Source organism: Halichoerus grypus, chromosome 14 (assembly GCF_964656455.1).
Source record: "Halichoerus grypus chromosome 14, mHalGry1.hap1.1, whole genome shotgun sequence".
In the NCBI taxonomy this organism is placed as follows: domain Eukaryota; kingdom Metazoa; phylum Chordata; class Mammalia; order Carnivora; family Phocidae; genus Halichoerus; species Halichoerus grypus.
Genome location: NC_135725.1, coordinates 93,128,419 through 93,144,762, shown reverse-complemented (window position 1 = coordinate 93,144,762; position 16,344 = coordinate 93,128,419). Strand labels below are relative to the sequence as shown.

Sequence of the window (16,344 nt, the reverse complement as noted above, 5' to 3'; positions counted from 1 at the left end):
AAGACGGGCCCCCTTGATGCAAGTTTATGGTCTCTGCCTCATAGGCACAAATGCAGTGTCCCCGAGCGCTGAGCCCAGAGTGAAGGGAAGGTGGCCGGGTTAACCAGGAGGGGGTGGGGCCCCTCATCCCTCTAAACAGCTGTTGGGACAGAGGCAGGGACTGTCCATCACTCCCCTCCCCTGCCCCACCCACACAGCCTGGACTCCCTGCCTGGAGGCAGGTCCTGAGTGGGCCTCTTTGTGCCATGTTGCCCACCCTGGGGGTGTGCACTCCCTGCCACCTTCTCCCCAACCCCTGGGACTCAGGGCCCACTGAGGGCCCACAGGCCGGCTCTGTGTGCTGGGCTGTATCCATCTCATCCAGGATGGGGGGCTTGCAGGACGAGGTGATCTCTAGGCTAAGAACCAAGTCCAGGAGGGAATATCAAAGGTTGGGGGCAGTGTGGAGGCTCCCAGGAATGGGGGGTGGGGCGCTCCGCAGCGATGGACCTGGAGACAGGCCACAAGGAAGGGTCCCAGAATCAGCACCCCTCGAGCTTGGCCGTGGTCAGTCTCCCAGCAGAGACCCGTTCAAGGGGACTGGAAGGGACACAGAAGACTCCCCAGGAGGATGAAGGGTCATGTGAAGAGCTTGTTTCTCAAAACCTTTTACCCCAGTGGGGGGTGGGCTGCAAAATGGTGGTTTTCTTTTTATTCTTTCTTGTTTTAAGATTTATTTATTTATTTATTTATTTAGAGTCCGGGGAGGCGCCCAATAAAGATTTTTTTTATTGTGGAAAAATACACTTAACATCTACCGTTTTAACCCTTGTAAGTGTACAATTCTATTGCTGTCATTTTTACGCTCAAACTATCCTGGATATGGCCAGTGGGACTCCTGCATGGTGACTTCCGTGTCCTTTCAACTTGTCCTGGCCATTTCTTTTGGAGACTTCCTTTCTGTTACAATGTCCAGGTCTGGGGTGCCTGGATGGCTCAGTGGTTAAGTGTCTGCCTTCAGCTCAGGTCATGATCCCAGGGTCCTGGGATCAAGTCCCACATCGGGCTCCCTGCTCGGCAGGAAGCCTGCTTCTCCCTCTCCCACTCCCCCTGCTTGTGTTCCCTCTCTCGCTGTGTCTCTGTCAAATAAATAAATAAAATCTTAAAAAAAGATTCAGCCATTTTCCAAGGAGCCCTGGTTCCTCTGGGCAGAATGGTATTTGGAACCCCTGTCTGGACTCTGGGTGGGCTCACCTGGCTCTCTCAGTGGGCAGAGCCAGGAAACACATGTCCACGGTCCTGCCACGACCCCCTGCCGCCGCAGGGCCCCTCCCCGTCCCCCTACAAGTCTGTGTCTCCTTTCAGAACAGACTGTTGAACATTGCCATGAGGGGCCCCCAGCCAGGGCTCAGGAGAGAAGTGTGGCCACTGCATGGATGAGGCCAGGTCCAGCAGCTCCTGGGACTGCAGGCCGAGAATGCCCCCCACCCTCCCAACCCCCGGAAGGAAGGGAAGGGCGGCCGGGCGGCGGCAGGGAGGTTTGCTTCGGGCCCTGCGTAGGTCAGGGGCCAAAGTCGGTGACTGTGAGCTTCTGGTCTCATTCATTTAAAAACACTGCCTATGAAATCATGATAGGAAATTCAAAAGGTCTGAGGACATCCTCTTGGCTTTTTTCAGAAGGATAGGAGCAGACCCAGACGGACACATACCGATGCAGTGTTTTTCAGCTGGGTCGGTTTTTTCTCTCACTGGTCTTGGTGTGCTACGGCTGCCGAAAAGTACCACAAACTGAGCAGCTTAAAACAACAGAAATGTAGGGACGCCTGGGTGGCTCAGTCGGTTCAGCGGCTGCCTTCGGCCCGGGTCATGATCCCAGGGTCCTGGGATCGAGTCCCACATCGGGCTCCTTGCTCAGCGGGGAGCCTGCTTCTCTCTCTCTCTCCCTCTGCTTGTGCTCGCTCTGTCAAATAAATAAAATCTTTAAAAAAAAAAAAAAAAACAGAAATGTATTCCCTCATAGTCTGGAGGCCAGAGGTGCAAGATCAAGGTGTGGGCAGGGCTGGTTCCTTCGGAGGCTGTGGGCAAGGGTCTGGTCCACACTCTCCCAGCTGCTGGTGGTTTTCTGGCAACGTTCCGTGTTCCTGGCTTTGCAGACACCACCCGACCTCTGCCTCCATCCTTGCGTTGCGCCCCCCCCCCCATGTGTGTCTGAGTCCAAATCTCCCATTTACGAGGACACAGACTGGGGTAGGGCCCCTCCTGATGACCTCATTCTAACATGATGACTTCCGTAAAAACTCTGTCCTAATGTCACATTCTGAGGTGCTGGGGGCTAGGACTTCCACCGTGAAGGGGGGGGGCACAATTCAGCCACGACACCACCAAACCTGAGACTAGAGAGACTCACTTCCTCTGTCTTCTTCTGTGAACATACCAGGACTCTCCCACAGACGGGGTGCTTGCTACCCAGAGGACAGCACGGATCTGTGTATATGTCCCTCATGCTTTTACAGGGACACTTGGGGCTGATTCCCAGGGGGCTGAACCATCTGGACAGTCTTGCCAGCCCACAGCCACCGGAGCGATGTGTGCTCACACCCTCGCTGAGCACAGGGTTACCTGCCCATTGCAGCCCTGAACCCCGTCCTGTCCTAGTTTGTCTCTTGAAATAAGTGTGAAGTGAGACTCCCACACACCCTGTTGGGTGTTGGTAGATTTCCTTTTCTCTGAACCACCTGGTCACTGGTTCATTTCCGATTTTCTACAGACGGGTAAGGGTATTTTTATACACACAGAAATACCCGTGGGACGGCTGGTGAGCACCTGCAGCTGTGGAGGGGCCTGGGGCCCTTCCCTGGGGCTGCGGTGCGCGGGGGAAGCAGATGAGCAGGCCGAGTCCCCGCCACGTCGTGGAGAAGCAGTAGAAATACTGGTGCCCCGGGAGGGCAGCCAGGTGCCCAGCTCCAGTCTGTGTCCAGGAGCCCTGAACAGTCTGGGGTCCCCGCAGAGCCCTGGGGGAGGAGGCAAAGGTGCGGGGCAGATCCCCAGCTCTGCCACTGGGTGGCGCGGAGCCTTCGCAGGCCCCTCCCTCGGGGCACACCGCCCCCGGAGCTGCGGGGGGTGGGCAGGGGCGGAGAAGGTTGGGGGTGTGTGCACACAACGTCCCCGCGTCGGTTCCTTCCAGCCAACGGCGGGGGCGGGTGGACCCATGGGTCAGGAGGTTGTGGCTTCTAAACGTCCTGGTGCTTCTTCTGAAAGGTTAAGAAGGGGAAAAGCCTGCCTGGAACCCCACCGGCAGGGCAGGGGGTGTGGGGCCGGCTGGCCAGGGACACCTGAGCAGGCCAGCAGCACTCCTGGAATGTGGGCAGGCCTGGGGGGGCGGGGCTCTGCCTGGCCGAACTCGGTGATGGGAGGGGCGTCCCTTCCCAGGAGGTAGGCAGATTGGGAAACTGAGGCTGGGGCCAGGCTGTTCCTTTCTCCTACCCCCACCCCAGCTTTCTGGGGCGGGGGCGACAGACAACAGGGTGTTCCCTGCAGGGAGGGTTGTGGGGTTCATGGCAGGCGTGATTCTGATCCAGAGCTGCCCTCTTCCCAGACTGGCACCCTTGTCTCCCCACCTCCGAGTCCGTTGGTCTCCACCTCCATCCCACACACCCCCTTGGGGTGCTGGGGTTCCCAGCACCGCCAGCCCTGCACACTCAGTACCCCCACAGTCACACCTGCATGCTTGGACACGGGGCACTAACCGCCTGCACAGTGACTCGTCAGGGCGGGCCCTGGGCTGGGGAGGGCGGGGCACCCCGGGAGCCTAAAAGGGCTCTCCAGGCCCCCACCCCTGCCTCGCCGCCACCGCGCCACCACAGCTCCTAGCCATGGCGGAGACTGCCAAGCTCCAGCTGTTTGTCAAGGTGCCACTGGGCCGGGAGGGCGGCCTCGGGGATGCGTGTGCTCTGGGGGGGCTCTGCTTTCTGGGGCAGGCAGTGGGTCTGCACTGTCTCCCTGGCGGTGAGCTCAGGCAGCCCTACAGAGGCTGAGGAAAGAGGGACCAGGACTGGAGGAGGGCCCAGTGAGCTGTCCCCAAGGCCGTGGGGGTGCCGACTCCCAGCCTTGGCTCCGGGACCCAGCCCAACCCTCCTGGAGAAAAAGCCGCTCGGTGGGGAGGTGCCAATCCGACAGCCGGCGGCCAAGGCCCAAGTGGAGCTTGAGGTCAGTGCAGCAGCAGAGGGGGGCTGGGCCAGGTGATCCCGATCCTCGCATCACTGCCCAGATCTGTGGATCCCCGTGCAGGGGCTGCCAGACCCTGGCCTCCTCCCCACTGTCGGGGCGTGGGACAGAGTGTGCCGCCAGCCACTGTCCAGTTTGGCAGGTGAATTACTCAGAAAGCAGCTCACTCGGCCCACTCCACCCCTTGTGACCAGCCTGTAGGACCTGGAGACCAGGAGCCTGGCCTCTGCCCAGGTGCTGATGATAAGGGTCGAGGGGCCAGGCTCCAGAGCTTGGGTCCCACCCCCGTGTCCCTAGGAGGTGGGGAGGCCCCTCCCCACCTCCCGGGGACCCAGTCAAGGGCTCTCACCCACCACTTGTCCAGGCTGTGCCCAAACAAGCTGGAGCCCTGGATCATTCCAGGCTCTTGGCAGTGGGAAGCAGGGTCCTTACTGGCAGAATTCTTAGGTCTGCTCTCTGCCCCGTCCCCCTCTACTCGCCCCCCAGGCGAGCGAGGATGGCGAGAGCGTGGGACACTGCCCTTCTTGTCAGCGGCTCTTCATGCTCCTGCTCCTCAAGGGCGTGCCCTTCACCCTCACCACGGTGGACACTCGCAGGTGAGCCCCCTGCCTCCAGGGGAGCCACTCCCTGGTCTCTGGCCCTTCTGACCAGCGGCTTCCCCACCTGCCTCATGCCCACAGGTCCCTGGATGTGCTTAAGGACTTTGCTCCTGGCTCACAGCTGCCCATCCTTCTCTACGATGGCGACGCCAAAACGGACACACTGCAGATCGAGGAGTTTCTGGAGGAGACACTGGGGCCCCCTGAGTGAGGACCCCAGCCTGGTGGGAGGGGCGAATATGGGGCCCCCAGGGAGGAGCCCAGGAAGAACGCTGAGGGTCCGGCAGGGCAGGGGGCGCGGCACAAGGGTCTGACCAGAGATTCCCTAATTCCCCGTAGATTCCCCAGCCTGGCGCCCCGCTACGGGGAGTCCAGCACAGCGGGCAACGACGTCTTTCACAGGTTCTCCGCCTTCATCAAGAACCCGGTGCCCACGCAGGACGATGGTGAGGAGGGTCTGGAGCCACGGCGGGGGGGGGGGGGGGCTGGCCCAGGCCCCGCCCTCACTGCGCTCCCCGCCCCAGCCCTGTACCAGCTGCTGCTGCGCGCCCTCACCAGGCTGGACAGCTACCTGCGCACGCCCCTGGAGCACGAGCGGGCGCAGCAACCGCAGCTTCGGGAGTCGCGCCGCCGCTTCCTGGACGGCGACCAGCTCACGCTGGCTGACTGCAGCCTGCTGCCCAAGCTGCACATCGTGGACGTGAGTGCCGGGCGCGGGGCGCGCGGGGGGGGGGAGCTCCACAAGGCCCTGACTTGTCGCGCCCCTCGCCCGCAGACGGTGTGCACACACTTCCGCCAAGCGCCCATACCCGCCGAGCTGCGCGCCGTCCGCCGCTACCTGGACAGCGCGTTGCAGGTGAAGGAGTTCAAGTACACGTGTCCATACAGTGCTGAGATCCTAGCGGCCTACCGGACTGCCGTGCGCCCCCGCTAGCCCCTCCCCCACCGTCTACGGCCACCCCCTGCCCACTCTTCTACAGCCCCATAAAGGCACCTCTGCCCCAGTGAGCGTGTCCTGACCTGCGAGGGACCAGAGGGCCCTCGATTTCTGCCACCCCCAAAGCCCCACCATGGAACGCACAGCTCCACATGATCGCCCAGAATGACAGGGGTGGAGGGTCAGGAGGCGGTGTCCAGGAGAGTCCCTCACCCACCCCAGTGGGTGGTTCTGCCCATCCCTCCACTCACCCTATCAGGGGTGGTGGGGGACTGGATTGGGCTCCCAAACCAGTCAGGCCAGGGTGGGGCAGCAGGATGGCCAAGGAGGGTGGGGAGCAGAGCCCAGCCTGGGCACCTAGGGGCTCCAGGCCAGTGGGTGGGGCCAGCCCACATTCCTCAGTCCTGCCCGAGGGAGCAAGCCACAGTCTGACCTCCACAGGTCCTAGTGTGTGTACGGTGCGGGGTACCCACGCTGTGCCCTGTCGGGTGGGGTCTGGGAGAGTGAAGTGTGTGCCTGGAACAGCTGGTAACCGAGTTCCAGCCTGAGGAGCCCTGCCCTGCCTTCCGGGCCCTGGGCTCCTGTGAGAACCAGGCAGGGGCAGCTGGACGAGCCTGGAGAGCTTGGGGCCTCCTCCTCCCAGGGAGTGTGGGGCTGTGCATCTGCTTACATACTCTGGCCCCGTGCCAAATCACAGGCCCCGGGAGATCCCTGACCCCTCTCCCCCAGCCAGTCCCCAGAAGTCGGAGCGTGACCGGTGCCTTCCTCTGGGGAAGCATTTATTTGATGGAGAAGGGGTTTGAGGAGCAGGTGTGTTCCCACCGCACAGCAGGATGGGCAGGTGGCGATTGTGGGGTCTCAGAGGCTATCCCCACCTCACAGGCAGATTCCTGGCAGGGCCACACTCTGTTGCACCTTCAGGGGCTCTCAAAGTCTACACCGCTGGCTGGCTTCTTCCTGGGAGAGAAAGGAAAGTGACACTGTGGTGTTATGGGGGGGGGGCAGCGGTCCAGGGCTTGACCCTGGGCACAGGAGGGAGGGACAGGTGGGTGAGTGGGTGAGTACCTCTTGAAGCCAGGGTTGATGAGGGACTCTCCTGGACACCGCCTCCTGACCCCGAGTCCAGGGCCGCCTCTCTGAGGATCCGGGTCTGAGGCAAACAGGACAGGAAGGGGGTTCCTGTGTCCAGTGCAATTCCAGGGCCACAACCCCCTCTCCACATGCATCCTCTCTCTGGAGTTTGAATCTGGTTCTGGGGAAAATGCGTTGCAGAGGGAAGAGCACAGCCCCAACCAAAGTCCTAGGTGACAGGCCTTACCTGGTAAGAAGAGCTGAGGCCCCACCAGACAAGGGCTCTTTTTGGGGCTGGCAGCTGTCACCTCCACAGCTGGGGAAGAAAGACAAGAGTGAAGGCACGAGCAGGGGGGCCCTAGTGAGGACCCAGGGCACGCCCTCCCCACCCCACCTGCCAGCTGGCTCTTCAAGGTGCACACTTGGGCGGCCAGGCTCAGGGTCAGCGCCCGCAACCTGGAAGCTGCCTCTGGGCCCGGCACCTTGGAGAGGTCAAAGTCCAGTGCTGAGGGCCCCCCGGAGAGGGTTAGGGATGCTCGGTCCTCCTGCAGGGTGAAAGTCACAGCTTGCTGCTCGCAGGCTGCCCTAGGAAAGGACGGCTGCTGAGTGCCGTGTGCAGATCCCCTTGCTCCACACCCACCCTTCCTCCCTGCTCAGGGGCTCACCTGAACCGGGGGGTGATCTCCTCAGCCGCACTCAGGCCAAAACGGGCTTTCTACAGGGCACAGGGGCTGGTCACCAGCTGCTCAAGACCCTGGAACCACCCCAAAACTGCCTGACCCAGAGCCACCCGGGACGCCGGGCCAATCTTAGGACTACAGCTACAAAGCTGGGGGCAGGGTGTCCAGACACCCCGCCCCCCGGGGGAATCCCAGACCGCCCCCCTCGATCTCCTAGGTGGTCTGCACTGCAGGAAGGGGTGCTGGGGGCTTCCAGGCCCGCCCAGGAGCCCCGCTACCCACGAGGGCCGCCAGGCTGTCCGCCGTGAAGCAGGTGCTCCAAAGCTCCGCGGCGTCGGTCACACTGTGGGGGGAGCGGCTGTCAGATGGGACCGCCCGCTGAACTGTCCGCGCCCCCAGAGCCCCGCGCACCACGCCACTCACTAGAGGTTGAAGTCGCCAGGGCCCCCGTCCTCGCTTCCCTCCCCCTCGCAAAAGCACACGAAGCGCGGGGGCCCGGGGCCCGGCGGCAGCGTGCAAAGAGGCGGCGACAGCGGCGGCGGCGGCACCATGACACCACGGCGAGCGGAAACCCGGCCGGGGCGGCCGCAGGCCTAGGGCGCCTGCGCGGCAGCCGGCTCCGGAACCGGGGGCGGGGCCCGCCCCGAGCGGTGCCCACGGGGCCTGCGCGGGGCGGGGCTTACGGCCCTGTCTCGGCCCCGAGGACCCTGGACCCGCGCGGGGCTGGCGGGGCGCGGCGGACCCAGCTTAGGGCGCAGGGCGGGGCTCGGTCTCGGCTGGGGCGGGGAGGGGCGGGGCCTGCGAGCCTGCGGCGGGGCGGGGTCCCCGGGCGGGGCGGTCGCAAGCGCTGTCCGCGCGCCCGCGTGGAGGCCTCTGCGCGCCTCCGCCACCAACCCCGCAGCTGCGCGCCCGCCCCCCCGCCGAGTCCGCGCTTCCCTCCGTGTGAGCCTCGCCCCCGGCTGTCCCAGCGGCCTCCTCCTGCCTTCCCCACCGGCTCTCGCCCTCCCCGAGATATTTCTCAGGTTGTCTTCAGATACACAAAGGTTCCTAACGCCAGACTGTCCAACAGGTCAGAATACAAAAGTGAATAAAGTTTGGCAGTTGGTCCGTTCCACAGTATTTGCCCGGCACCTCTTTTGTGTCTCCTGGTGTCCTAGGTCTCGAGCACACCTTCACCAGCAGACAAGGTCTCGGGTCGCCTGGAGCGTGTGAGATCTAATGGGATGGACGAATAATAAACACCGGAAACATGAAACTCTCAGGTAGCAGTTTGAGCCGTGTGAGCTGTGACCTGGGCAAGGGGGGGGCCGTGCGCGCCAGGATAGGGGATCCCAGGCAGAAGGAGCAGCCATGGAGGAAGGCCCACAGTGGGCACAGCACAGTTGTGCTCAAAGCTTCGAAAGAGGGCCAGGGTGACCCCAGGGCGGCCCTAGGGAGGACGGGCTGGTGGGTTTTCAGGCAATGCTGATGTGTCCTCCACGTGCCTGCTGCCAAGCCTGGCCCCTCCCCGACCTTCCCCTGGTTGACAACCTCAGGCTCCTGCTTCAGGGCCTTTGTCTGCCACCCCATCCTCCAGACTCACATGCTTCCTTCAGGTCTTCAGTCAAGGGGTCACCTTCTCAGTGAGGCCTTCCCTAGTCACCTTACGTTAAAGGTCAACAGCACGCCCAGCATCTCACGTCCTCTCTCCTGTTTTATGTACTTGTTTTCCAGACTTGTCACTATATAAAGTACATTCTGGTTTCCTCACTGTGGCAGCGGCCTCTGAGATGGCCCCAACCATCCTGCCTCCTATGTTCAAACGTTTACTATCCCTCCCCTGAGCGTAGGCTGCATTCAGTAACCTGCTTCCAGCCAGTAGAACGCTGCCGAAGTGATGGGCCGTCCCTTCTTTCTCCTTGAATTGCTCACCACGACATGTGTGGCAGCCCTGGGGACACACCCACGTGGCCCTGGACCAGGCCTGACAAGGGCTAGTGAGGGAGCTGGTATGCAGACCCCTCCCAGCGGAGCCTTCTGCGGAGCACACAGCTCTGGCCGGTGGCTTCAGATGGCAGCCTCCTGAGAAGTGTCAGAGGCCCCAGAACACCCAGGACCAGGTTCCTGACCCTCAGAAACTGGGGGGATGATACAAGCTCGTTGTTTTAAGCCACTAAGTTTGGGGGTAATTTGTTATTCAGCAGTAGGTGACTAATACATTTATTTATCCTGTTTATTGCCCATTTCCCCCAGAGGTCCATAGGGCGGGCCTTTATGTCTGGTTTACTTGCCACTGCATCTTCAATCCTCAAACACTGCCTAGCACAGAGATATTCAATAAATATTGTGGATGAAGGAATGCAGAGCAGGGAGCTGCAGGAGGGTGCAAGCAGGGGTGGGGTGGGGTGTGGTACAACTGATTTATGTGTATAAAGCCCATGTCGAGTGTCACGAGGAGAGGCCACTGCAGGGGTGGAGCCTGGGGGGCAGGGAGAATAGTAGAGGGCTGCTGAGTCCCTCAGGGCAGAGCTGATGGACGCTGGGCCAGGGGCTCAGAGTGTAGGTGGAGAGAGCCGGGGTGAGGGAGGGAGGGATCATGGCTGACCCCTGCAGGTGGGGAGTGCAGAAATGCCCTTGCCCTAGACCACTGGGCTGGGCAGGTTTGGAGATGGGCCACTCCTTTGCTATATGAACTCTGATGGAGATGGTGGAGGCGGCTCCGTACCCAGACTCTAGAGGAGGACCATGTCCAGAGATGTGAGTGTGGAGTCCCCAGCCCCGAGGACCACTTTAAATATCAGTTCCTCCAGGCCCAGCGATTGGGGCCTAGGACAGTGTTTCCAGGAAGAACGAGGCAGGCTGAACGATGACCTGTCAATGTCAGCTTGTATGGAAAAGGGGTTTTTGCAGTTGTGGGTAAGGATCTTGAGATGGGGAGGTTTTCCTGGGTTATCCGAATGCCGTCCCAGGCGTCCTCATAAGAGAGAGGCAGAGGGAGGTTTCACAAAGAAGAGGAGAAGGCAGTGTGGCCAGGGGGCCAGAGGCTGGGGTGATGCAGCCACCAGTCTGGGCTGCTGGCCACCACCAGGAGGTAGGACAGGCAAGAAGGCTCCCCGCCTGGAGCCTTTAGCGGGAGTGTGGCCCTGCCCGCCCCGGATTTCCGGCCCAGGGAAACCGATTTTGGGCTTCTGGCCTCCAGAACCACGAGAAGGTAAATGTAATGTTTAAAGCCACCAAGTTTGTGATCATCTGTCACAGTAGCCCCAGGGAACTAGTTCAAGACCTGAAGCAAAGATTTGTTACAAAACATGGTAAGAAAACCGACAAATTGAAGTTTTAAAAAGATGACACAAATATCTAGACAATGTACGGGATGGCTGGGTCTTCAGCACCTCAGCCCTCCTGCAGGGAGCCGTCTGATGAACATGGGCGTGGGCACAAGTAGGTGGGGCCTCCAACGTGGGCAAGGAAGAGGCTAAGAAAGGCTCCAGCTACCCGGGCTGGGGACTGTGGAAGGGAGGGCAGCCAGGGCTGGCCTCTCGCCCCAGGACACGCCGCATTGCAAGCCCCCCGAGTCGGAGAAGGAGTCGCTAGAGAGGCCAGAGGGCAGCCAGGGCTTGGGGTCCCAGAGGCCCAAGGAGGGAGCACACAGGGTGGTATTTGAGCAAAAGCTTTCAGAGGAGCAGAGCGAGCTAGCCAAGCGGAGAGCTGGAGAAGAGCACCCCCAGGCAGGGCCCGCCTGCATCTCGGCCCTGAGGCCGTCGCAGGGCCAGCGTGCTCAAGGGACATGAGTTGGTCAGCAGGGCTGAGGGAAAGAGGGTAGGTGGTGGGGTCAGAGGAGGGCCGGTCAGGGAGGGCCTTCTTGGCCAGCTAAGGACTTTGGCCTTTTCTATCTGATAGGACGCTCTGGGGGCGGTGGGGAGCAGGGCAGGGAGGGGCTGAGGCAGCACGCAGAGTTCCGGGGCTTCTGGGGAGAGAACTGGCTGAGGGCTGCCCCCGCGTGGTCTGAGCAGGGTGGTGCAGGATGAGATGATGAGCCCGGGGCGGATCTGCAGACGCCTGGGGGGACAGCCCTCCTGGGACCCAGAGGGGCCCCGTGGGGCTGCCCCACCCCAGAACGGAGCCTCTCTCCGAGGAAAAGGTGCCCAGAAGGCCATGGTGGGCAATCTGCATCTCTCCACTCCAGATCCTTCCCAGGGGCGCTGGGAAGGGTCAGTGGGGGAGGGCAGGGGGTCCAGAGCCTGGTGGGCGTGGAGAAGCTGGTGGTGAGACTTCCTGCACCACTCTCCAGGAGAGCAAGCATCCCTACCTCTCCACTTTAAATCCTTGCTGTTGCTGCCGTGGCCTCCTCCACCCCATCTTCTCTTGGTCCATATGGAAGCCAAATGATAACTAATCAATCCATCGATCAGTTGATTTATCGCCTGGAGGTCAGACAATATCTCTCAGCAGGTGCCCCTCTAGGTGGGCAGACGGCACCTTGCCCAGGTGTCGGGAGGAAGGGTGGGTGGGTGAGCTCATAGGTCACCCGTGTGGGAGGAGGCTGGCTCTCTGGGCCTTCCACACACTTGTCCCGACCCCCAGGGCTTCAGTTCCACCGGGGAACTGGTGTCAAGCTGGGGGCAGGGAGGAGACCGGGGCAGGTCCCTGCCTCAAAGTGTCCACAGGTGGGCCAGAGGGTTCAAAGGCACAGGCTGGGTGCACAGGTGTTGGGTGCAGGTGTGGAGGGGCTGTTTGGGGCCCTCAGGGGGGGCTCTTAATCTCTGTGACCTCCTAGCCCAGAAGGACCCCAGTCAAGGCAGCAAATCTGGCAGGACCTGGCTGTGGTTTTATTTTTTTAAAGATTTTATTTATTTATTTGACAGAGAGACACAGCGAGAGAGGGAACACAAGCAGGGGGAGTGGGAGAGGGAGAAGCAGGCTTCCCGCCTGAGCAGGGAGCCCGATGCGGGACTTGATCCCAGGACCCCAGGATCACGACCTGAGCCCAGGGCAGAGGCTTCACGGACTGAGCCACCCAGGCGCCCCCTGCAGGACGTGTCTTTAAAGAAGGGTGATAATGACACAGGGCAGAACAGAGCTTCGCACACACCCCCTTTCCTCTGGCTCTGGGTGGGGAGTGAACTGCGGGTACTTAGGGGCCAGAGATCAGGGGCGAAGTGGGGGGATGGAAGTGGCCCAGATCCCTGCTCTGTGCTGTGGTTTGGGAGGACCCCAAAGGCCCAGGAGGCCCACTGTGCCCGCGGGAGCTCTGGGCTGCTGAGCAAGGGCGACACCCCCAGTCCGGTGCCCTGGTGGGGGGGAGAGTGGCGGGGAGGGCCCTGCAACCCTCCTGTTTGTCTGGATAAGCTTGCTTCCCTCAGAGCAGAGCCCCAGCTCCTCCCAGGCTAAGCACCTGCCAGGCCGGCCGAGCAAGGGGTCCCGCCCTGGTCCCAGAAGCCCGGGGAAGAAATGCACTGCAGCCGTGGAAGAAATGCACTGCAGCCGTGGGCTTTAGGAGATGATTTATTGTGCTGGGGGAGGGGTGGCAGAGAGAAGTGGTGCACGCTCTTTGGGGAAGGCCCAGTACGCGGAGCATGGGCCCCCCCCCCCCCCCCGCCACTGGCACTCCTGGGCGGGATCCTTCCTTGCAAACAAGAGGGCAGGTATAGTGGGGTGAGCACCGTCTTCTGGCCTCTTCCTGCCCTCCCTGGGCCCAGCCCCAGGGCCCCACTCTGTTCCTCCCCGCCGCAGCCTGCCAGCCCACCTTGATTCTGTGCTATCACCCCACCCTGCTCCCAGGATGAGGACCCCACCGGACAGCTTTCTGGCCAAGAGGGGCCTCCAGGGGCCAGCAGGGCACGGGGCACTGCGTGGTCTGGGCAGTGGCGTCCGCGCCTGCCCCTGAGTACTCACCTAGGAGAAGGCACCAGCGCACTGGCCTGCGGGAGAGAGTGGGGCCTGAGGAACCACCCGGGGCCCCCTTCCCCAGGGGTGGAGGCCCCCAACCCTCCCTGAATAACCAAGCCCCCCAGCCTGCGAGCCATCCCCTCCTGGGGGGCCACGGCCAGGGCACCGTCCGGCCCTCCTCTGGCCCAGATAGGCCAGGGCTGCCCCTGGAGCTGCCGCCCCATCCCTAGGGGGAGCCTTGGGGCCTGGCCCTCCCAGTCTGGGTCTGGGGTCTGCCGTAACCCTGAGCTGGTGTGGGGATAGCACTCACCTGACCTGGGCAGCAGGGTGCCCTGGCTGGGGTTCAGGCCTACTTGGGGCACCAGCTGTTGCATCTTCTGGGCCCCTTCAGGAAACAGCTCTGGGGCACGGGCTGAGGGCAGGGCCGACAGGTGAGCAGAGGGGCAGGGGGGCGGCGGGGGGAGGGGCAGGGCGGGGCAGAGGGGCTGGGAGGGGCTGGGTGCGGAGGGGTCCCAAGGAGACCCTGGGGGACAGTGGATCCCCCTGCCATGGAGTTGGAACTTGCTGGAATGTGCCCAACAGTCCAGACCAGGCTTGGGCGCAGGGCTCCTAGAGGAGAGGCCGTGCCCAGTGACTAGTGGGGGCACAGGGGTGCCGGGAGCGCCACCGGGCAGGGCTGCCCACCGTAGAGCTGCAGCCAGACGTTCCTGACGCCCCCCTTCTGCGTCTCCACGTACAGCACTGCGAAATGCTTGTAGTCGGTGGACGCCACGCGGATGTCGGTCTGCGCCATGGCTGAAGGGCGAGAGCCAGCTGAACCTGACAGCCTGGCCGGGCCCCCACCCCCGCCTGGCTCGGGAGCCCTCCCTGCCCTGCCCCCTCTCACCCTCGTTGCTGAACTGCCCGTCCACAGCACCCTTAGTGAAGGTTGTGTCCGTCTTCTGGCACCCGCCATCGGGCCTGGGGAGGAAGACCCACAGCATCCTGAGCGTCCGGCACACGCCGCCCGGCCACGTCGCAAAGGGCCACCCCTTGGGCACTGCTGACCACGTAGGATGGGCCGGTGCTCAGGCTGCCCGGCACCCCTGGACCCCCCTCACTCTGTGCTCAGAGCTGAGAGACCCTCTCAGGGGCGGGGGGCAGGTGTTGCTCAAGGACACACGAGCCAGGAGACGCAGGGGCTCCCTGGCAGACTCCCACAGGCAGACACAGGGACGAGACTCCTCCATGGCCAGGCCACAGGCAAGCCCCTCAGCCTGACCACGGGGGGCCTGGGTCTGACTCCCTATGGTGCCAGGGACACCTCTGGTTCTCGGTGGCTCACCTCTGGCCCAGTCTGAGGTGGGGTTCATGGGGTCACTTACGTGGAGTACCCAAACTTGAGGGCCAGGTCACCATTGGCCAAGGGGGTCACCAAGACCACGGGCATCTTCAGGTTGTCCTTGGAGTCCAGGAAGCCCTGGTCATCCGATACCACCCCGACCACATACCAGATGCCCTGGAACTACAGGGAGGGTGCAGGGAGAGCTGGGGGGACAGGCCCTGCACCCACATCAACTCTGACCCAGCATGGTGGCGGGTGGCTGCAACTCGTCCGGATCTGAGGACCTGGGGAGTGGTGGTGGGCACGAGCCACAGACCAGCCTAAGGAGCCCGTTGTCCTCCCCACACAGCCCACCCCCAGCTGATGGCTGGCCCTCTGGCCCTCCAGCCTCTCTGGGGATAATGCTGGCCCCTGGGACCTGGATGGAGAAGCAAGGGGGTCATCCATGAGGAGGACAGGATGGGTCTGGCATGGGGGTGCCTGGGCCCACCTGGCTGGCATCAAAGTTGGCCTGGATGGGGACCTGGGCCTGGCCTAGGGACACCCTGAGCAAGGCGAAGACCCAACCGATCAGCAGCATCTGCAGCATCGTGGAGGATGGTTCTTAGCAGGAGAGCTGGGGTGGCCTCTCCTGCCCAGCCTTTATGACCCCCCAGATGCCCTGGGGTGGCTGGCCTGCTGGCCCGGGACCAAGCCTACTGAGATTAGGCTGGGATCTTGTTGTGCCCTGCAGTGCACGGGCTCAGCTGTGTCCACGGAACCCCGCCCATCCCCGGTGGCGTTTCCTCCTGAGACTTCAGATCCTTCGATGCAGGGGGAGAACTTTTGGCAGGCTTTCTGGGATGTCTGCCCCCAGCTCTCAGCTCAGACATAGCCCCCAGACCCCCTCCTCCAGGAAGCCTGCCAAGAAGCTCACCCCCACCTCTGAGCCTCACAACTCTTGGTGCCTCTACAGGGCCTGGCTGAAATTTGCCGGGGTGGGGGCCTGGTGGGCAGGATGCCATGTGTGCTGCCCACTGTGAGCCAGGAGGGCTCAGGGCAGGGCCTGGAACCTGGGGGACAGCGGGAGACGTGGGGCAGGGCTGGTCAGGGAGACCGTGCTCCGGGGCCCACGGTGGCTTTGGTGCCAGGGGTCTGGTGAAAGGGTGGGGCCGGCAAACAGGGGACAGGAGTCACCACAGTACCCAGAGGGATGAGGGTGTCCGGTCGTCAGCCCACTCAGTCAGTCCGTCCCAGTGTGGGGGGCATGGACAGGGCAGCCCCTTCCTCCTTGTCCTCCGGGACCCTGATCTCTGCCCAGTCTGAGTGTACTAACCCCACACCTTCCAAAACCCAGTGGAGGCAAAGCTTCCCTGGGCCTCAGGCCTCTCTAGACTTGGGGTGAGGGGGCAGGCCCCAGGCACCTGCCTACGGATTAGGAGGTGACTGGGCCCCAGCCCAGAACGTGCCGGCTGGAGGGGCAGCTTGCAGGAGTGTGGCTGGAGGGGGTGCGGCGAGGTCAGAGCCCGGCGTGCGTTGGGGGAGGGCCGTGATAGTACTGCTCCTCAGCGGTCCTGATTCGGACCCGCCCCACCAGGAGCAAACACGAGCGGGCCCTTGCCCACCCCTAGGCGACATCACGGAGAGCCAGCCTCAGAGACTTTCCAGAGGGGAAGGGGAAAC

At 62.7% G+C, this 16,344-nt stretch overlaps 3 protein-coding genes across 7 annotated transcripts; 1 reads left to right on the top strand and 2 right to left on the bottom strand.

Moving 5' to 3' along the window:
* The first annotated feature begins 107 nt into the window (after positions 1–107).
* Positions 108–9,703, top strand: CLIC3 (chloride intracellular channel 3). Of its 3 annotated transcripts, XM_078062061.1 has the most exons (8): positions 108–4,185; positions 4,690–4,799; positions 4,884–5,009; positions 5,142–5,248; positions 5,327–5,502; positions 5,578–5,658; positions 8,648–8,752; positions 9,204–9,703. In XM_078062061.1, exons 1-7 carry the CDS (start codon positions 3,919–3,921, stop codon positions 8,723–8,725), a joined length of 945 nt encoding a protein of 314 aa, XP_077918187.1. In that variant the 5' UTR covers positions 108–3,918; the 3' UTR covers positions 8,726–8,752; positions 9,204–9,703. The 3 variants fall into 3 exon arrangements, with proteins under 3 accessions (XP_077918187.1, XP_077918188.1, XP_077918186.1); XM_078062062.1 differs by lacking the exons at positions 8,648–8,752; positions 9,204–9,703 and having other exon boundaries at positions 108–3,887; positions 5,578–5,806; XM_078062060.1 differs by lacking the exons at positions 8,648–8,752; positions 9,204–9,703 and having other exon boundaries at positions 5,578–5,806.
* PAXX (PAXX non-homologous end joining factor) lies at positions 6,491–8,250 on the bottom strand. 3 transcript variants are annotated; one of them, XM_036073209.2, is made up of 7 exons: positions 7,914–8,250; positions 7,773–7,833; positions 7,476–7,525; positions 7,205–7,395; positions 7,058–7,126; positions 6,805–6,889; positions 6,491–6,692 (listed from the first exon to the last, which is right to left on the bottom strand). In XM_036073209.2, the coding sequence occupies exons 1-7, from the start codon at positions 8,039–8,041 to the stop codon at positions 6,674–6,676; spliced, it is 603 nt and encodes a 200-aa protein (XP_035929102.1). In that variant the 5' UTR covers positions 8,042–8,250; the 3' UTR covers positions 6,491–6,673. The 3 variants fall into 3 exon arrangements, with proteins under 3 accessions (XP_035929102.1, XP_035929101.1, XP_035929103.1); XM_036073208.2 differs by having other exon boundaries at positions 6,491–6,696; positions 7,914–8,234; XM_036073210.2 differs by lacking the exon at positions 7,476–7,525 and having other exon boundaries at positions 6,491–6,696; positions 7,205–7,355; positions 7,914–8,237.
* Positions 9,704–11,918: 2,215 nt separating the features above from the next.
* On the bottom strand, positions 11,919–16,317 carry LCNL1 (lipocalin like 1). Its single transcript, XM_036073198.2, has 5 exons — positions 14,723–16,317; positions 14,245–14,318; positions 14,043–14,153; positions 13,669–13,770; positions 11,919–13,390 (listed from the first exon to the last, which is right to left on the bottom strand). Exons 1-5 carry the CDS (start codon positions 14,785–14,787, stop codon positions 13,365–13,367), a joined length of 378 nt encoding a protein of 125 aa, XP_035929091.1. The 5' UTR covers positions 14,788–16,317; the 3' UTR covers positions 11,919–13,364.
* Positions 16,318–16,344: the final 27 nt, after the last annotated feature.